This window comes from Orcinus orca, chromosome 10 (genome assembly GCF_937001465.1).
Source record: "Orcinus orca chromosome 10, mOrcOrc1.1, whole genome shotgun sequence".
Taxonomy (NCBI): domain Eukaryota; kingdom Metazoa; phylum Chordata; class Mammalia; order Artiodactyla; family Delphinidae; genus Orcinus; species Orcinus orca.
The window spans coordinates 67980220-68002156 of record NC_064568.1 but is presented as its reverse complement, the minus strand read 5'-3'; the positions used below and the strand labels follow the sequence as shown (position 1 = coordinate 68002156).

Genomic DNA, 21937 nt, shown 5'->3' with positions numbered 1-21937 from the left:
GCCTGCTCATGGTCATTTTTTGCTCAACCAGTCATTTTATGCTCACTCCAATAGATCTCACTTAGCATTGGTTTTACTTAAAAAGGTGAAGGATAGGAAACACAGCATGCTAGCTTCCCTTCAGCAAGTTACACACACAGCAGTTCAGGGGTTATTCTTTGGTCGTACAAACGGCAGTTCAGATATGACACAACAAGATCACACAGATAGGAACGGGAGCTATCCGGGCTTTAGAAGCCCCATTTCCCAAATAGAAACCAACATCTCTTGTAATTCCCATAACTGATGCCTCCATGGGTCCCACAGCGACATGCCCAGTTACAAGAGTCATTGTGCTCTGAGAAGCTCAAAACTAAGGCTTCCCACAAGATATTAATCTTTAATTCATAGTCCCCTTGGTCCAGGTAGAATATACTAATCAGGCTCCTTTTACCGTAACTAATGTTGGCTGGTAACACAGCTGACATTCCACCATTATCAGGTTTCCAAAGAAACAGAGCTAGAAGGTTAACCCAAGGTCAACTTGATCAGAGAAAGAGAAAGGATTTTGTGTTAATCCGTTACTCAGAGTAGTTCACGATTCCCTACGTAGTCTTTAAACACCTCTGTTTCTCTATTCTTCTGGGGCAAACCAAGCAGTGTTGAAACTTGTGATTGTAAAGCACAAATGAAGCCAACCAAAGGGGCCAGTGGTAGCTGAAATCCAACTCTGGCATAGGGCTGTTCGTTGGAGAAAAGGGATCCCTTTAAAATAATTAATTAATTATCATACAGTAAAATTTACCTCTTTCATACAGTTCTATTAATTTAAACACAGGTATAGGGTTGTATAACCACGCCACAGTCAAGTTACATAACAGTTGCGTCAGCCCCAAAACTCTCTTGTGCCATCACTTTTTAGTCACATCCTCCACTAACTTCTAACCCCCGGCAACCACAGATCTCTTCTCCATCACCATAGTTCTGTCTTTTCGAAAATGTCATGTAAATGGACTCATACAGTATGTAACTTCTGAAGGGTGGCTTCTTTAATTCAGCTTTATGCCTTTGAAATTAATGCAAATTGTTATGTGCATTGATAGTTTATTCCTTTTTATTGTAGAACAATATTCCATTATATGGCTATATCACAGTTTTTTGTCCATCATTCACTTATTGACGAACATTTTGTTTCCAGTTTTGGGCCATCACAGAGTTGCTGTGAACATTCATGCACAGGTTTTCGTTTGAAAATATTTTTCGTTTCTCTAAGGTAAATAAGTGATATTGTTGGTTATATGGGAAGTGTATGTTTAACTTTGTAAGAAACTGCCACACTGTTTTTCCAGAGTGGCTGTACCTACCATTTTACATTTCCACCAGCAATGTATGAGAATTCTAGTTCCTCCACACCCTTGTCAGCACTTGATATTGTCAGTATTTTTAAATTAAGCTTTCTATTTTGAGTTAACTATAGATTCACATGAATTTGTAAGAAAACACAGAGAAGTCCCTTGTATCCCTTACCCACTTTCGTCAGTAGTAAATCTTGCAAAACTATAGATCAGTCTCACAATCAGGATGTTAACATTAATGCAGTCAAGATACAGAACATTTATACCACCACAAGGATCCCTCATATTGCCCTTTTATAGTCACCCCCACTTGCTCTCTGCCCCCATCCCCTCCTTAATCTCTAGCAATCACTAATCTTTTCTTCATTTCTATAATGTTATCATTTTAAGAAATTACATAAATGGAGTCATACAGTGTGTAACCATTTGGTATTGGCTTTTTTCACTCATCATAATTCTCTGGAGATTCATCTAGGTTGTTGTGTATACCAATAGTTGATTCCTTTTTATTTCTGAGTAGTATTCCATGGTATGGATATACCACAGTTTGCTTAAAATTTCACCCTTGAAAGACATCTGGATTGTTTGTAGTTTTGGGCTATTACAAATATAACTATTATGAACATCTGTATGTAGGTTAGTGAACATAGTCTTCATTTCTCTGGGATAAATGTCCAGGAGTGCAATTGTTGGATTGTATAGTAGTTGGCATGTTTAATTTTCTAAGAAACTGCCAAGCTATTTTCTAGAGTGGTTGTATCATTTTACATTCCTATTGTCAATGTGTGAGTGATACCATTGCTCTGCATCCTCACTACCATTTGGTGTAGTCACTAGTTTTTACTTTAGCCATTCTGATAGGTGTGTAGTGAGATCTCATTGTGGTTTCAGTTTGCATTTCCCTAACGGTTAATGATGTTTAATATCGTTTCATACGCTAATTCTCCATCTATACATTTTAATGAAATGGCTCTTCTTGTCTTTTGCTCATATCCTAACTGGACTGTTTGCATTTTTACTTTTGAGTTTTGAGAGTTATTTATATATTCTAGGTACTAGTCCTTTGTCTTTTGTGTTTGGCAAATATGTTCTCCCAGTCTGTAACTTTCCTTTTAATTCTCTTAACAGAGTATTTACAGAGCAAAATTACTAACTTTGATGAGGTCTACTTTTTGGTATCTGTTATTTTAGCCATTCTAAGAGATATGTAGTGGTATCTCATTGTGTTTTTAATTTGCATTTCCCTAATGGTTAATGAAGTTGAACATCTTTTCATGTTTTTATTTGCTGTCCTTTGATCCCCTTTGGCAAAATGCCTGTTCAAGTTTTTTGCCTATTTTTTAATTGGAATTTTTTTCTTATTGTTAATTTTTTTTTTTTTTTTTTTTTTTTGCAGTACGTGGGCCTCTCACTGCCGTGGTCTCTCCCGTTGCGGAGCACAGGCTTTGGGCGCACAGGCTCGGCGGCCATGGCTCACGAGCCCAGCTGCTCTGCAGCATGTGGGATCTTCCCGGACTGGGGCACGAACCCGCATCCCCTGCATCGGCAGGCGGACTCTCAACCACTGCGCCACCAGGGAAGCCCAGTCTTATTGTTAATTTTTGATAATTCTTTTTATATTCTGAGTACAAGTCCTTTGTCAGATATGTGATTTTCAAATATTTTCTCTCAGTCTGTAGCTTATCTCTTCATTCTCTTGACAGTATCTCTGGCAGAACAAAAGGTTTTAATTTTGATAAAGTCTAATCTATCAATTTTTTTTTCCTTTTATGGATTGTACTTTTCTTATCATACATAAAAACTCTTCACTTAACCATCAGGTCACAAAGATTTTCTCCTATGTTTTCTTCCAAAAGTCTTACATTTTATGCTTTACTTTTAGAACTGATCCATTTTGAGTTAATCTTTAAATAAGTTGTGAAGTTTAGGTCAAGGTGTATTTTTTGCTGCATTTTTAAAGAAGACTATTCTCCAATGAATTGTTTTTGAACTTTTGTCAGAGATCAAATAGCCATATTTTTGTGGGACTATTTCTGGACTCTATTCTCTTCCATTGATGTACATGTGTACCCCTTTCCCAATATCATGTGTCAATTATTGTATCTTTTTAGTGAGTCTTAAAATTGGGTAGTGTGATTCCTCCAATTTTGTTCTTTTTCGAAATTGTTTTAACTATTCTTTCATACAAATTTTAGAATCAGCTTGTCAATATCTACAAAAAATCCTTCTGAGATTTTGATAGCCATTGATTAAATTCATAGGTTAGTTTGAGGAGAATTGATATCTTATTATGTTGAGTTTCCACTCCATGGTCACAATAAGTCTCTTCATTTATTTAGGTGTTGCTTTAATTTCTTTCATCGGCATTTGTAGTTTGCAGCATACAGATTCTGTATATATTTTGTTAGATTTATATCTAAGTATTTCATTTTGGAAGAGATATTGTATATGGTAATTAAAAACATTTTTGGTTTCCAGTTGTGCATTGTTTGCATATAGAAATACAATTGAATTTTGTGTGTTTACCTTGTATCCTGCAACTCACTTATTAGTTCTAAGAATCTTTTGTAGATTCCCTGGGACTCACTACATGGATAGTCATATCATCTGTGAGTAGAGACAGTTATGTTTTCGTCCTTCTAATATGAATGGCTTTTATAACTTTTTCTTGCTTATTGTACTAGCTAAGACTTCGAGTATATGTTAAATACGAGTGGTGAGAATAGACATTTTTGCTTTGTTCGTGATCTCAGGGGAAAATCATTCAATCGTTCAACATTAAGTATGATGTTAGCTGTAGAGTTTTTGTAGGTGCCCTTTATTAGGTGGAGAAAGTTTGTATCTTTTCTAGTTTGCTGAGAATTTTTATCATAAGTGAATGTTGTATTTTGTCAAAGTTTTCCCTTTAGACTGGATTACATGAATTGATTTTAAAATATTGAACTAGCCTTGTATTCCCAGAATAAAGGAGTACCTTTTAAATTTTTCATATGGCAGATACAAACCAAAATGATCCATTTGTATGTGTATATTCACTTCCAGGTAAGTATCAGAAAGTCTCTAGAGCATTCGTGTGGTGCTGAAATGAGAGACCTGAACTCTTGGCACTGATGCTTTGCCTGTGAGTCCTCTACTGACACCACTTATCAAACATCCTTCGTTTATGGTCAAAGTTTGAGGACATTTCTTTGCTAAATTTCCAAGTCATCAGTATAATTTCATACCAAAATAAGAATGACATTATGATGTATAAGTATACCTAGCATCCAGCACAGTATTTGGCACATAGTAGGTACTCAAGATATTTGTTGAATAATGATTACATAACTGTGTGAATGAATGAATCCAAGCAACTCTGCTGACTGACTAAGGGAATGTGTGTTGTTTTAAGTAGTGTAAATAATGAAATAATTTGTAGTGTAAATAATTCAAAAGTTTTACTTATATTTAAACAGGTAGGACCTAACGACTTAATAATTTTCTTCAGATGAAACAAAAATACTGCATGATGAAAACCTTATTAAAAAGATGCTGGCTCTTCCTTACAGTAGAATCCCAATTTACAAATGTGAAAGAAAATAGAAAATCACCATTAGTGAAAAACTACAGTAATACTTATTGGAGATAAAATCCACTAACAGAGGTTAAAATTAGTGGGTAAAAGTTTGCAATCTATGTAACAGGATTTGCATAGTTTCAAAGTATCTTCCTCAAGATATTTATCAACTACTCCACTAATTTACAGTAGAGAACCTGGGAGAAACTACCTTAAACAAGTGATCAATGCTATCACCACCAATAGTAAGACATACGGAGATCACGAATCTTGTGATATGATGCACTAAAAAGGACACAATACCATTTCTGTAGTATGCACATCAAAAATGTATAACCTTAGCATGATCATAAGGAACCTAAGCAACCCCAAACTGAGGGGCATTTGGCAAAATAGCTCATCTATTAATACTCTTCCAAAGTGTCAAAGTCAAGAAAGACAATTAAAGACTGAGGAACTATAACAGATTTTAGGACTAAGGAGAAATAACAACTAAATGGAGTAGGGAACTGTGGATAGAATCCTGGAACAGAAAAAGGAAATTAGGGGAAAAACTGTTGAAATTCAAGTAAAGTATTTAGTTAAATTTCTAATGTTAATTTCCTGATCCCAATAATTATACTATGATTATGACAATGTTAACATTAGAGGAATCTAGGTAAGGTATATATGGAAATGCTCTATTATTTTTGTAGCTTTTCTATAAGTCTAAAATTAGTTCAAAATTAAAAAAATTTTTAAGGTTTTAGAAAGTCTGGAGACTTGGTTTCTCTCTGTTTCTCCATGGCCTAAGCTTAACTGAGACTTAGACCACTTAGTTCTCAGGCCGTTACCAAGTAATTCTCTTACCTTCCCTGCATTGGTGGATTATTTGAAACCCTACATTTCAAAGGACTTTCTCCTCACGCTACATGTTGCTTATCAAGAGTAAATAGAGCTATTCAGGGACTTCTCTCGTGGCGCAGTGGTTACGAATCTGCCTGCCAATGCAGGGGACACGGGTTTGAGCCCTGATCCGAGAAGATCCCACATGATGTGGAGCAACTAAGCACGTGTGCCACAACTACTGAGCATGTGCTCCAGAGCCCGCGAGCCGCAACTACTGAGCCCACATGCCACAACTACTGAAGCCCGTGCGCCTAGAGCCTGTGCTCTGCAACAAGAGAAGCCACCGCAATGAGAAGCCCATGCACCACAACGAAGAGTAGTCCCTGCTCACCGCAACTAGAGAAAGCCTGCCTGAAGCAACAAAGACCCAATGCAGCCAATAAAAAAAAGAGTAAATAGGGCTATTCGGTATTATACTGGAATTCACAGGCAGTGTATTAAAGCAAGGAAAAAAAATATAAGGGTAAAGAATTGCAAAGCAAGAAATAATACTTCATTCATAGATTTTTTTTTTTTTTTTTTTTTGCGGTATGCGGACCTCTCACTGCTGTGGCCTCTCCTGTTGCGGAGCACAGGCTCTGGACGCACAGGCTCAGCGGCCATGGTGCACGGGCCCAGCCGCACCACGGCATGTGGGATCCTCCCGGACCGGGGCACGAACCCGTGTCCCCTGCATCGGCAGGCGGACTCTCAACCACTGCGCCACCACGGAAGCCCATAGAGATGTATTTTTTAATGTAGAAAATTCAAAAGAATCTACAGATAAATTAATAGAATTAATAAGATTTTATCAAAGTTGCTGGATATAAGATGAGTAAATAAAAATCAATTACATTCCTTTATACCTGCAGGAAACAGAAAGTGAAAAAAAAAATTTAAATACCATTTACCAAAGCATAGTAAATATGAAGTAAGTTGTAATGAAACTAAGAAATGATGTACAAGACCTCTATAGAGAAAATATGCAACTTTATTGAGAAATATTAATAAGGACCTAAATTAATTGAAAGATAGCATTTTCCCAGAATAGGCAAATTATTTTGAAGAGCAACATGGGAGGATTTGCTTCTCCAGCTATCAAGACTGAATGTAAAGTTATAATGTTTAAGATAATGTCCATCAAAAGTAGAAAGAATAAATAAGCATTCATATATACATATATTGGAATACACAGAAGGAAAATGAGCACTCTCAAGCAACTCACAGCAACATGGAAGATGCTTATATACATAATAATAAGAAAAATAAGCAGAAATAAAAATTGTATACAGTGTAATTCCATTAATATAAAGTTCAAAAGTGGACAAACTAAACTACACTGTTTAGGGATATGTATACCAGTGGTAAAACTATAAAGAAAAACAAAGAAATTATTATCACAAAAGTCAAAATAATGAATACCTCTGTGGGGAGGGATGGAGTTGTGATTAAAGATCTGGGTGGGGATAACATGGGTGTTTGTTTTATAAATATTTATTAAGCTCAACATCTATTCTAATGAACTTTCTATTTATATATTTCACAATAAAAATGGGGATTGCTAAATTTATTACAAAACTATTACTAGACTAATTACTAAAAAAAGTAATTAAACAGTGTGGTGGACTTCCCTGGTGGTGCAGTGGTTAAGAATCCGCCTGCCAATGTAGGGGACACGGGTTCGAGCCCTGGTCCGGGAAGATCCCACATGCCACGGAGAAGCTAAGCCCGTGCGCCACAACTACTGAGCCTGCACTCTAGAGCCCGTGAGTCACAACTACTGAGCCCACGTGCCACGACTACTGAAGCCTGCGTGCCTAGAGCCTGTGTTCTGCAACAAGAGAAGCCACTGCAATGAGAAGTCCATGCAGCGCAACAGAGTAGCCCCTGCTCGCCACAACTAGAGAAAGACTGCATGCTGCAATGAAGACCCAACACAGACAAAAATAAATAAATAAATAAATTTATATAAAAACAAAACAAACAAAACAGTGTGGTATTACAGACTTAGACAATTAGGCCAGTGGAACAGAAAAGGGTCACACATTTATATGTTGCATGGTTTGTATCAGATGTGTCACTATAGAAACAGACTTTTAAAAAATGATGTGAAACAATTGAATACTTACATGAAAAAAATCAATTTGTAGACCTCTACCTCACAGCATATACAAAAATCTATTCCTTTTAGATTAAAGACCCAAATATGAAAGATAAAACTATAAAGATGTTTTTGGTATAATATAGGAGAATATCTTCATGGTCATGAGGTAGAAAATGTTTCTTAAACAAGACACAAAAAGCACTAGTCTAAAAGGAAATGACTGTTAAGTTGAATTAAATAAAAATTAAGAACTTCTGTTTATTCAAAGACATGATGAAGGTTGAAAAGCAAACCATGGAATACCCAACAAAGGACTTAAATCTATAATATATATATTCCTACATATGTGTAAGGCACTGCTAAGTAAAACTGATCAACATTATTGGTAATCAATGAAGTAGAAGTGGAAATTAACTAACTCATACACACTAAAATAAAAATTCTGACAGTATCATGTGCTAATACAGATGTAGATAATGGGAATTGTCCTACGGTGTTGGTGGGAATGTAAATTGTACAACCATTTGGAAAACAGTTTGGCATATTCTGGTAAATGCCCCAGCAGTTATGCTTCAGGGTATATCATCTTGAGGAATTTATACATCTGTGCACCTGGAATCATGTACAAGAATATTCATAGCAGTATTGTTCATAATGGCCCCCAAACTGGAAACAAAGACAGGAGACTATGTAAGCCTGGAGACAAAGAGAATGGGGAGATAGCTGCCTGGACCCTGATGGCTTTTTAGTTTTGTTTCCAGTCTCTGATGAGGCCCAACTGACCTTTGTCCTCTTTTAATAAATTTCCTATTTGGGGAATTCCTTGGTGGTCCAGTGGTTAGGACTCAGTGCTTGCACTGCCAGGGCCCGGGGTCAAGCCTGGGTTGAGGAACTAAGATCCCGCAAGCTGGGCGGTACAGTCAAAAAAAATTCTTCTCTTTTGCTCAAGCTGATTTGAGCAGGTCTTCTGTTACTTGCAGTCAACTGAGGCTTGCTTAGGGAAAATACGTGGAAGGGGAACCTATAAATTACAAAAGACTCAAGAGATATATCTACTAATGTGAGGACCTAATTTGATATAAACACAAAGATTGTGAAAGAAAGCACAACAACAACAACATCAACAAAACAAAACACAACATATAATAGCAAATAACTTTTTTAAAAGATCACCCCCAAACCCACCATACCTCTGGTTCAAGGTCTCTCAGGAGGTGGCAGTCAAGTTGTCAGTTATCTCAAGGCTCTACTGAGGCTGGAGGATCAGCTTCCAGGCTCACCCGTGTTTGCTGGCAGGCCTGGGTTTCTCGCCATGTGGGCCTCTACATGGGCTGCTTGAGTGTCCTCACAACACGACTGCTGGTAGGACCGTGTATGGGGCCCAGTGCAAGGTGAAAATCCAGAGTCCCTAGTTCAGAAATTATCCAGAATTTCAAGATGGTCAGAGTAGAGCATTAAGCCAAGTGTGGAGGCTTTCTAAGCCCAGGGCACTGTGTGATTGCATAGGTCACACACCCTTGAAGTCAACTCTGGCAGCTGATGACCTGAATGAAAGAGAGAGCCAGAGAGCAACCAAGACAGGAGCCACAGTCTTGCAACCTAATCTCAAAAGTGACATCATTTTTGTTGTAGCCTATTTATTAGAAGTAAGTTATTTCATGCTTTAGGGGTGGAGCTCAAAAAAGGGCATGAATACCAATTAGCCATTGTAGATCATCTTAGAGGTGGTCTACCAGTACAACCATGTATGAGAAATCAGGGAAATTTGAACATTGACTGGATATTTGATGATGTTAAAGAACCATTCATAATTTCTTAGGTGTGATGATGGTATTGTACTCAAAAGAGGGTGTTTTTAAAAAAGATATATACTGAAAATATCTACAGGTGAAATGATTTAGTGTTTTGGATTTGCCTCAAAATAATATGGGATGGGAGAGGAATGGGGGCATTGATGAAACAAGATTGGCCATGAGTTGACCATTGTTGAAGTGGGTGATCGGTACTTGGGGGTTCATTATACTCTATTTTTCAATAAGTTTAAACTTTTCCATTAAAAAAAGCCTTGCTCGTTTAAGGCAATAAATTGGCTCACCGGATTCATAACTGATTTCTGATGAGCACACTGCTATGATGTAAATTGAAGAGAGTCCCTCAGGGCAGGAGCTGTGGACTTGAGACGTCGAAGGATGACACCATGAATGTTAATCCATTTGCCTCAAAATTTCCAAATTCTCATGGTGCTTCTTAGAAAAGAAAGTAAGTATTGAAGAAGGAGCTGAAGGAAGAGACTGGAGTGGTTGGCATATGCAAGAGAGACAACACATACCAACTTGGAGTCACGTCAGTTAAGTGTGACAATCCTTACCTGTTCTCCAGCTTTTTCTCCAGCCCTGGAGGATTCCTAGGGCCTTCTTGTACTAGACTGGGGGTAAGAATGGGGCTCTTCTGAGCTGTTGGAATTAAAGGTCTTATTGCTGTGATGTTTGCTTTCCATGATTTGCATGAAGGCCTCACAGTGAAAGGTGTTTAAGCCTATGATTTAGAATTGATGTGTAAGAGCTTGTGATAAAATAGGAAGAGCCAGGGCTTCCCTGGTGGCGCAGTGGTTGAGAGTCCGCCTGCCGATGCAGGGGACGCGGGTTTGTGCCCCGGTCCAGGAAGATCCCACATGCCGCGGAGCAGCTGGGCCCCTGAGCCATGGCCTCTGAGCCTGCGCGTTGGGAGCCTGTGCTCCGCAACGGGAGAGGCCACAGCAGTGAGACGCCCATGTACAGCAAAAAAAAAAAAAAAAAAAAAATAGAAGTTAGAAATCAAAGGAGATAATAAAAAGTACTAATTAAGGGCTGTATGCCAAGGGATTCTGTTACCATAGTCAGCTGTATACATGGGTCATTTTTATTTTAAATATTCTTTACAGCTTTTATTTCAGGTGACTTTTAAAAGCCAGGCTACCTTTGCTTACTTAAAGTATCTTGCTTTTCAGGCCTGACGTTTGGTTTGCTGGCAAGGCAACTGGTTCCTCCTCTCAATATCTCTTATGCAGCTTTCTGTGCTTCAATAATTTATGGAATTTTGGGATCATGTCATCAAATGTCCATTGGTGAGTTCAGTGCCGGAACCACAGGAGGTGGATGAAGTCTCCATCTCAGTCATTTGCTTATTGCTAAGGAACCCAAGCTAAAGCTATGTTTAAGGTAGAAAGAAAGGAGGCAGAAGATGGATATTCTATCCATAGCATTAGTGTTCAGATTTTAGAAATTGAACACTTCTTTTGTGATATTATTAATGTCACCACCAGACAAACAGGCCAGCAAGCTATTAAAGGACTTATAGGACAAGAGGTACTTTTCTTGGTGAAATTACCACGTTGGAATCTGACTATCCTCAACCTGGAAGATCCAGAAATGATTTTGCCCAAACTCCTAGAGTGGATCCACTTTTCAGCTGTACCCCTAATAACCAAAATCTGTGGACCTGATTTATAATAATCATGTCAGGGCTTCCTTGGTGGCACAGTGGTTAGGAATCCGCCTGCTGCCGGAGACACGGGTTCGAGCCCTGGTCCGGGAAGATCCCACATGCCGCAAAGCAACAAAGCCCCTGTGCCACAACTACCGAGCCTGCACTCTACAGCCCGTGAGCCACAACTACTGAGCCTGTGTGCCACAACTACTGAAGCCCACGCGCCTAGAGCCTGTGCTCCGCAACATGAGAAACCACCGCAATGAGAAGCCTGTGCACCGCAGCAAAGAGTAGCCGTTGCTCACCACAACTAGAGATAGCCTGCGTGCAGCAATGAAGCCCCAATGTGGCCAAAAATAAATAAATAAATAAAATAAATTTATATTAAAAAAAACAATAATCATGTCAGATTATTAATTTACATTGAGAAAATGCTGTCATAGTAATCAAAGCACTCAAACCCACAGGATAAGCACTTTTCTTCCCTGAGTCAAAAGCCCATCTACTAATTTATAATTGGAAATGACTGTTACAGAGACCAGACTAGCTGAAGTTCATATAATTAGCACAATTACTTCCCCTAGGTGAACCCATACAGAAATCAAATCACAAAATGCCCTGAGAGTCTCAGAAGGGCATCGCCAACATTCACTCAGTAAAGTGCCTTTTTCTGAGCTTCCACACTGTGTAACTGACCAAGCAACCAACAATGACCATTCTGACTGTCAGTTTTTCTCCAGGTGTGTTTGTATATTCAGTCCAGTTCCCATCCCATTCTGTTGAGTGCTCCTTTGCCTTTTTTAAGGACAATATTCCATATCTTTCCTAAAATCTATTATGTGTTGATTTTACATTTGAACACTAAGAGAACTATTTTATTCCCATTTTTCCAAGTTCCCAGAGCACATTACAATCATTTCCAAATACTGATAACAAGGGCTACTAGAGTTTTGTTTCTGTTAGGTATTTTAAAGGTAAGATTTGCCTTTGCCTCCCTTATGCTGATAGTAGAAGTAAATGAAATTATATTTGAAATAGGTTTAGCTCCATGTCATTTTGCACCTATTAAATCCTTCATAAGTGTTAGGTATTATTTTTCTTCTTATTATTATTGATTAGCTTTGTTTTCTGATCCTTTCACCACCATCTCATGTTTTACCGTTTCTAAGAACAGGCACAGTGGCTGAGCCTGATATACATTTCTAGTCAATTTCTCTTTAATCCTACTCCATATGCCCATGATGCAAAGAGGTTAATACCTAGACCACCAAAATCTAAAACTTGTGAGTTCGTTACAGTACGTGGAGCCAGAGTTCTTTTCCCTGCTCTTTCTTATTTCTTGGTGGCCACTTTCAAATAAGAAAAGTTTGTCAGATCAAGAGCAAAACATCAGACCATGCCTTGCTTTTGTCAATATCTGTCAGTTTACCTGGACTTAAAACCTCACCTTCTGCCTGAACATTTTCTTTCATAGGTACATTCTTCCTTGTGAGTGCTCTGACGATCAATGTCCTGAGGACGTACCCATTCAACGGTGGCCACGTAATACTGGGAACTTTCATCAAGGATGACTTTTCTAACCTCTCCTTCTTTGAGAACTATAACAAATCCTTGAGTGTGATGGCATCCACAACGTTGCTGACTGGGATTATTCAGGTAGGACCTGAGTCTCTGAACCCCTAAAAAAGCAATAAATAAATAAAGGGTCTGCACGTGGACCCCTTCCTTTAATTGCTCCTGTTACCCATTGTGATATATCTGGAACTTAAGTGATTTAAGTTTTCAAAAACTTACGGGTCTTGTGGATAGGCTATCTCCTCAGTAACAAAACTTCTCCCTCCTCTGAAGTCTACCACATTGGTTTAGGATGAGATACTCAATATTCTCATCAGTCCCTGATACTCTAAGACTAAAGAAGTGTCCCAGGGACTGTGGCCTAGAGTTCTACTCATGATTTCACATTTTAAAAAATTTCTTTCTATTCTTTCAACAAGAATAGCATCCATGGGAATCACATACTATATTTTTGGTTAGTGACCATTAGAGTCAGACCTGAAATCCTTTTTCTGCAATGACGGGACTCAGCTAATGGGCAATATCAATGACTTATTAAAATATCAAACCTTATTTTGGGCTTATTTTTAATTTCTTCTGTGAGTCTACCATCTGAAGTGTCACCCACTGAACTAAAGTCACATATTTCAGTTTTATTTCTCTTTCTTCTCAGCTAACCTGCTCTATAGCTAATTTTCACTGATTTCCCCTGGGGCCATCTTTTATTAGGCAAGGACTTATTGGAAGCCTACAAAGGCAGGCTATTATGGTAGGCTGACCCCAGCCCTGACACTTACCAGCTATGTGACTTACTTAAGTTATCTTACCTTCGTGGGCCTCAGTTTCTTCATGTTTAAAATGGGAAAAATAATATTTGTATTGCAGAGTTCTTGTGAGAATTAAGTGAGAAAATGCATGCAAAGCATTCAGCCCAGAGCCTGTCACATAGTAAGCGTTAATAAATTATAATTACCAAGTATAGAGAAATGAAATTTGTACTTTAATAGAGACCAAAAATTTTTTTTAAAAAGATATAATACCAGGCTTCCCTGATGGCGCAGTGATTGAGAAGCCGCCGGCCAATGCAGGGGACGTGGGTTCGAGCCCTGGTCCGGGAAGATCCCACATGCCGCGGAGCAGCTAGGCTCGTGTGCCACAGCTGCTAAGCCTGTGCTCTGGAGCCTGTGAGCCACAACTACTGAGCCCACGTGCCACAATTACGGAAGCCCACATGCCCAGAGCCCGTGCTCTGCAACAAGAGAAGCCACTGCAATGAGAAGCCCGTGCACCACAACGAAGAGTAGCCCCCGCTTGCTGCAACTAGAGAAAGCCCGCAAGCAGCAACGAAGACCCAGTGCAGCCAAAAATAAATAAATAAAATAAATAAATGTATTAAAAAAATAAAAAGATATAATACCTGTGTTTAAAATATTCAATCTTGTAGGTGAAGACAAAATAACAGGCAGTAAGTCAGCAACCTATTAATTATCTAAGTGGCCTTGGCAAGTTCTTTCCCCTTGTTTGAGTGTCATTTTTTTTTCATGTAATAAAGGAGGAGATATTCCATTTACAGGAAGATGGAATATATGTACTTTTGCCTATTCCTCCTGCTAAGAAAACTAAAAACCTTGGAAAATTATATACAAAACAAACGTAAAATGACTCTGGAAGGTGAAGGGAAGAAGACAAACTGGCTCAGACCCAAGGAACAACACAGTGGTGAGTTCCTTGGGTTTTCTTCTTTGCCTCATATATCTCAGACTTGGTGCTGAAGAAGCCAGAAACCCAAAATGCCAATACGGGCAGACCAAAAAAAGCCCCAACAAAAGTCTGCTCTTTATAGCCACAGGACCAGGAAAGACTAGCAAGACTGAAAACTTTTACCCAATAACTGCTCTACTCCAGACAAACACCAAAAAAAACAAAACAAAACAAAAAAAACCCAACCTGTGGTGTCATCCCCACTCATGCCAGCAAAGACCAAGCAGGGAGCCCAGACTTCCACACTCACCCAGCTGTAATGAGGTAGCCACCTGGGGTATTGTCAGAGAAGGCCTGGGAGTCAAGGAGTCAAGACTTTCATCTCCACGGGGCAGTAATGAGACACCCTTCCTAATCCTTGCTGGGGTGTGTCAGAGAAAGCCTAGTGAAGGGTCAGATCTTTCACCCAACACAGCATTAATGATGACAACCCCCTCTTCAGCAGTGTCAATGGAGGCGATGTAGGGAGAAATAAAGGCATTTCTGTCTCTCCCAGCCAGGATGGGAGGCCTAGTGGGGAGCCAGAACTTCCATCCCTTCCCAGCAAAAATGAAGAGTCCCTATTGCCTCAAGTGTCAGTGGATTTTTAGAGGATTTTGAGAGGAGAACCTGGACTTCTGCCTTACCAGACAGTAACAAGGTGGCACCTTCCCCTTCCCCTGCCAGCACTTTATCAAAATAAGCTGGCTAAAACAGAAGGTTTAAATAAGATCCAGAGTCTTATAGCATAGTACACAAAATGTCAACAATTAAACTGAAAATAACTTGTCATATCAAGAACTGAGAACATTTCAACTTAAATGAAGAAAGACAAGAAAAAGATGCCAGCACTGAGTTGATAGAGATATCAGAATTATCTGGGATAAATTATAAAGCAGCCATCCTAAAAACGCTTCAGCAACCAATTATGAACATGCTTGAAACAAGTGAAAAAATAGAAAGTCTTAAAAAATAAATAGAAGATGTAAAGAAGAACCAAATGAAAATTTTGGAGCTGAAATATACAGTAACCAAAATTAAAAATTCAAAGGATGGGCTCAACAGCAAAATGGAGGAGACAGAGGAAAAAATCAATGAACTTGAAGACAGAACAATAGAAATTACCCAGTCCGAACAACAGAGAGAAAATAGACGGAAAAAAAAATTAACAGAGCCTCAGGGACAAATGGGACTATAAAAAAAGCTCTAAAATTTGTGTCATAAGCATCCCAGAAAGGGAGGACAAAAAAGATGGGGCTGAGTTATTTGAAGAAATAATAGCTGAAAACTCCCCAAATTTGGCAAAAAATATAATCCTACGGATTTAAGAAGCTTGGAAAAACCCAAAGAAGATAAATCCATAGAAATCCACATCAAGACAAATCATGTTTTGTTTTGTTTTTTTAATTTTTGGCTGCATTGGGTCTTTGTTGCCATGCTCAGGCTTTCTCTAGTTGTGGCGAGTGGGGCCCATTCTTCATTGCGGTGCACAGGCTTCTCATTGCGGTGGCTTCTCTTGTTGCGGAGCACGAGCTCTAGGCATGTGGGCTTCAGTAGTTGCGATGTGTGGGCTCAGCAGTTGTGCCACATGAGCTCAATAGTTGTGGCTTGCGAGCTCTAGAGTGCAGGCTCAGTAGTTGTGGTGCATGGGCTCAGTTCCTCCGTGGCATGTGGGATCTTCTCTGACCAGGGCTTGAACCCATGTCCCCTGCATTGGCAAGTGGATTCTTAACCACTGCACCACCAGGGAAGTCCCCACAGTCAACTTCTGAAAACTAAAAACAATGAAAAAAAAATCTTGAAAGCAGTGAGAGAAACACTTCACTACAGGAGGAAAATAATTTAAATGATAGCAGATTTCTTGTTAGAAACCATGGAGACCAGAAGGAAATTGCACAATATTTTTTGTTTGCTGAAAGAACTGTCAATCCAAAATCATAGCCTCAGTGAAAATATCCTTCAAGAATGAAGAAGAGGGATTTCCCTGGTGGTGCAGTGGTTAAGAATCCGCCTGCCAATACAGGCGACACAGGTTCGAGCCCTGGTCCGGGAAGATCCCACATGCTGCAGAGCTACTAAGCCCATGCAACACAACTACTGAGCCTGTGCTCTAGAGCCTGCGAGCCACAACTACTGAGCCCACATGCCACAACTACTGAAGCCTGCATGTCTAGAGGCCATGCTCCACAACAAAGAGAAGCCACCGCAATGAGAAGCCCACATACCGCAACAAAGAGTAGCCCCCGCTCGCCACAACTAGAGAAAGCCTACATGCAGCAATGACGACCCAACACAGCCAAAAATAAATACATTAATTAAAAAAAAAAAGAATGAAGGAGATACCAAGACGTTCTCAGATGAAGCAAAACTAAGAGAATTTGTCACCAGCAAGACCTACCCTAAAAGAATGGCTAATGGAATTTCTCTAAACAGAAAGGAAATGATAAAAGAAGGCATCTTGGAACATCAAGAAGGAAGAAAGAACAATGGAAAAGGAAAAATATGGATAAATATGGTAGTTTTCCTTGCTTGTTGGGTTTTCTAAATTATGTTCAATGGTTGAAACAAAATTATAACACTGTCTGATGTGGTTCAAAATGAATATGGAAGAAATACTTAAAACAATTCTTTTATAAAAAACATAAAGGGAGGTAAAGTTTCTATAATTTGCTCAAACTGGTAAAATGTTTACACCGGTAGACTGTGATAAGTTATGCATATATAATGTAATACCTAGGACAACCACTTAAAATCTATACAAAGAGATACACTCAAAAACACTATAGATAAATCAAAATGAAATTCTAAAAAATGTTCAAGTAACCAATGAAATCAGGAAAAATAAAGAGTTGAAAAACAGAGAAAACAAACAGGAAAATGGCAGACGTAAGCCCTAATGTATTGACATTTACATTAAAGTTAGAGACTGACATATTTAGAAATATGCTGTCTACAAGAAACATCAAATATAATAATATAGACAGGTTGAAAGTAAAAAAATGGAAAGATAGATCATGCAAATATTAATCAAAGGAAACAGGATTGGCTATATTAATATCAGATAAAGTAGACTTCAGAGCCAAGAAAATCACCAGAGGTAGACAGGGACATTATATAATGATAAAAGTATCAGTCTACCAAGAAGACATAGCAATCCTACAAAGGTATGCACCAAACAACAGAGCTACAAAATATGTGAAGCAAAAACTGAAATAACTGGAAAGGAGAAATAGACAAATCCACAATTACAGTTGGAGACTTCAACACCCCTCGCTCAACAATTGATTGGACGACTAGACAGAAAATCAGCAAGCATATAATAAAATTCAAAATATCAACAACACCAATAGGATTTGAGACATTTACAGAATACTCCCACCAATAACAGCAGAATACACATTCTTTTCAACAACCCATGGAACATACAGCAAGATAGACTGTATCCTGAGCTATAAAACAAACCTCAATAAATTTAAAAGAATTGAAATCAAACAGTATGTTCTCTGACCACAGTGGAATCAAACTAGAACTCAATAATAAAAAGTTAACAGGAAAGTCTCCAAATATCTGGATACTACTAAACAGCATACTTCTAAATAATCCATAAGTCAGGTAGGAAATCTCAAGGGAAGTTTTTAAAAAACACATTGATGTAGGGACTTCCCTAGTGGCACAGTGGGTAAGAATCTGCCTGCCATTGCAGGGGACACGGGTTCAATCCCTGGTCCAGGAAGATCCCACGTGCTGCGGAGCAACTAAACCATGTGCCACAACTACTGAGCCTGTGCTCTAGGGCTGGCGAGCCACAACTACTGAGCCCACGTGCTGCAACTACTGAAGCCCACGCGCCTAGAACCCATGCTCCGTAACAAGAAAAGCCGCCGCAATGAGAAGCCCGTGCACCACAATGAAGAATAGCCCCCACTCGCCACAACTAGAGAAAGCCCGCATGCAGCAACAAAGACCCAACGCAGCCAAAAATAAATAAAATTAAATCTTAAAAAAAATACCTTGAAGTAAATGAAAATAAAACATACCAAAATTTTTGGAACACAGCTAAAGCAGTGCTGAAAAGGAAATTTATAGCACTAAAATGCATAGAGTAGAATAAAGAAAATGTCTCAAATTAATAATAAAAGCTCCCTCTTCAAAACCTAGAAAAATAAGAGCAAATTAAACCCAAAATAAGCAGAAGGAAGGAAATAATAAAGAGCAAAAATGAATGAAATTGGAAAGTTTACATACTGATGATTCCATTTATGTAAAATTCTTGAAGTGACAAAATTATAGAAATGAAGAATAGATTAGTTGTCGCCAGGGATTAAAGATGGGTAGAGGTCAGAGGATGGAGATTGGAGGTAGAGATGAGAGGTAAGAGGCTATCAAAGGACAACAGGAGGGATCTTTGTGCTGATGGAATTATTTTGTAACTTGGTTGTATTGATGTCAGTATCCTAATTGTGGCATTGTATCAATACTATAGTTGTGCAAGATGTTATCATTGGGGTAACTGGGTAAAACGGATCTCTGTGTGTTGCTTTTCTACAATTTCATGTCAATCTACAATTATTTAAAATAAAAAGTTTAAATTAAAAAAAAAGTCTGAACTAGATATTAATATCTAACATTTATTGCTATGTGCTGTCAATATTCAAAGCACTTTACATGTTTTATCTCATTTGATCCTCACAACACCCCCCTGTATGAGGGTAGGTATTATTCTGGTACTTATTTTAAAGAAATAAAGGTATAAAGAGGTTAAGTGAATTGCCCAAGGTCACATAACCAGTACGATTCAAAACTGGGATTCAGGCTCAGTTTGTCTACCTCTAGAATCTGTGCACTAGATAATCTTAAAGTGAAAACTAGTGTTAATAAAAGTGAAGAGTTTGTTGTCAAAAGAATATGAAGTGGGAACTTCCCTGGCAGTCCAGTGGTTAAGAGTCCACACGTCCACTGCAGAGGGCATGGGTTCGATCTCTGGCTGGGGAATTAAGATCCCGCATGATGCGCAGTGTAGCCAAAAAAAAAGAATATGAAGTGAAAGAATAACTTTTAGCTGGGATGGAGTTGTCTGGGAAGGAAACAACCATTTATTGAGCCTTTCCTTCATTCATCAAACATTTAGTACAGAACTTCCTCAGCTTATGATGGAGTTACATACTGATAAACCCATGGTAAGTTGAAAATACTGTAAGTCGAAAATACATTTAATACACCTAGTTTACCAAACATCATAGCTTAGCCTGGCCTACCTTAAACGTGCTCAGAACACTTACATTAGACTACACTTGGGCAAAATCATCTAACACATTATCTATTTTATAATAAAGTGCTGAATATCTCATGTAATTTGTTGAATACTGTACTAAAGGTGAAAAACAGAATGGCTGTCTGAGTACAGAATAGTTATAAGTGTATCAGTGGTTTACCCTCATGATTGTTTGGCTGACTAAGAGCTGTCGCTCACTGCCACTGCCCGGCATTACAACAGAGTATCATACAGCATATGGCTAGCCCAGAAAAAAAAAATCAAAATTCAAAGTACGGTTTCTACTGAATGCATATGCTTTTGCACCATCGTAAAGTTGAAAAAAATGTTAGAACCATTGTAATTTGGGAACTGTCTGTACTTGTTTTCAATAAGGATGGCAGATAGGTTTCATGTCACAGACCAATTCTGACTGACAATTGATGCCTAGAAAATTACATTAACATCAGATTCTGATGCCACATCACAGCTGGGTAAGGAAGAGTTCTGTGGTTAGTTATAGATATTTTCCATTTACAAGGTGGAAGGAAGGGATGGCATGAAGAAAGAATGGTACATATTTGCATCTGTCACTATTTTCAGATTTGAGCTAAGTGTTTTACGTGAATTATGTAGTGTAATCCATACAAAACACTGCATGTTGGGTATTATTCATTCTATAGGTGAGGAGACTGAGGTTTGGAGAGTTTAATAAACTTGCCCAAACTCACTCAGGCAGTGAGAGGTAGAGCCAGCATTGAAGCCAAGTTCTCCATCCCCAGGAATCATGCTGTTTGCACCACACCTCCTGAAGAAGAGAAGTTTCATCGAGCTTTTGAAAGAGATGATAAACATGGTGGCAAAGAGATGGCAGAGGGGTTTGGGCATAAGCACAGAAGTAAAAATCAGCCAGCCACACTAATGACAGGAAGCAGACTGGCCTGACTAGAGTAAAGGAGCATATTGGGCAGTAATGACAGGACATTAAGGGAGACCAACTGCCCAGCTAACTGAAAGCTTTGAAACAAAAAGCTTTTAAAGCTAATAGATTTATTCTTCCAAGTTTGTTTTCTGAGAGTTCCTAGTGCAGTGGAAGATGAAGCAGTGACAATAGAAGACTTCACGACTTTTGTTTTTCTTTCCCCATCTTCTTCATTGGGCTGTGTCATTTTTCTTAACCTACCCTCTTAAGAGGGTTGGGGCTCACCCCCTACCCATAATTTTACAATTTTTTTTTATTATAAAAGATGAACATGTATATTGCAAAAAATCTCAAATAATAAAAAAGTGTATAAATTACAAATATTGCCCCAAACTTTTAATCCCATTCCCCAAAGGTAACTTCTGTTAATAGTTTGGCATCTATCCTTTTAGATGCTTTGCTTGTTTATTACATAACATTTTAAAAATATATTTACATGTATATGCATGTGTACATGTAAAATGCTATATCATACATGTATTTATGTATAATTCTGAAGACATAAATTCAGCTTAATCATTCTTCGTAAAGATAAGCGTCAAAGGCCAGAAAGTTTAAGCTGGAACCCAGTTTTTTTTTTTTTTTTTTTTTTTTTTTATTTGCGGTACGCGGGCCTCTCACTGTTGTGGCCTCTCCCGTTGTGGAGCACAGGCTCCGGACGCACAGGCTCAGCAGCCATGGCTCACGGGCCCAGCCGCTCCGTGGCATGTGGGATCTTCCCGGACCGGGGCACGAACCCGTGTCCCCTGCATCGGCAGGTGGACTCTCAACCACTGCGCCACCAGGGAAGCCTCCCAGTTTGTTTTAATATTTTCCTTTGCGAAAAGCTGCATTCCTCACAGGGATATTAACCTCTCATGAAGAGGGCTATCAAAGCTTCTAGTGAAAAGGGCTTTGAAAAGGCAAGGTCTTGTTCTGATCACTTTGTCACTGTTAACCCCACATCAACAAGGTCAGTAGATTCTAGAGTAAGAACTTAAGCTTATGAACTCGTGAAGAAAGGAGTGTGGTCTTATGTCTGTAGGAAACCTCTGAATCAACACCAAGGACCTACCTTAGCTCATCAATTTCAGTTGATTAGGGA

The 21937-nt window shown here is 38.7% G+C and overlaps 2 protein-coding genes across 8 annotated transcripts in view; one reads left to right on the top strand and one right to left on the bottom strand.

The window, feature by feature from the left end:
- Positions 1 to 21937, bottom strand: part of MAPK14 (mitogen-activated protein kinase 14) — a 174119-nt gene that overhangs the window by 87119 nt on the left and 65063 nt on the right. The gene's annotated exons all lie outside the window — the stretch shown is intronic.
- Positions 1 to 21937, top strand: part of SLC26A8 (solute carrier family 26 member 8) — a 72385-nt gene that overhangs the window by 11517 nt on the left and 38931 nt on the right. For 6 of the 7 annotated variants that reach the window (XM_033424151.2, XM_033424150.2, XM_049715966.1 and 3 more), the window contains exons 4-5: positions 10848 to 10964; positions 12801 to 12982. In XM_033424151.2, coding sequence (XP_033280042.1) covers positions 10848 to 10964; positions 12801 to 12982 — 299 coding nt within the window. The remainder of the gene's footprint in view (positions 1 to 10847; positions 10965 to 12800; positions 12983 to 21937) is intronic. The other variant, XM_033424149.2, reaches the window with a different exon arrangement.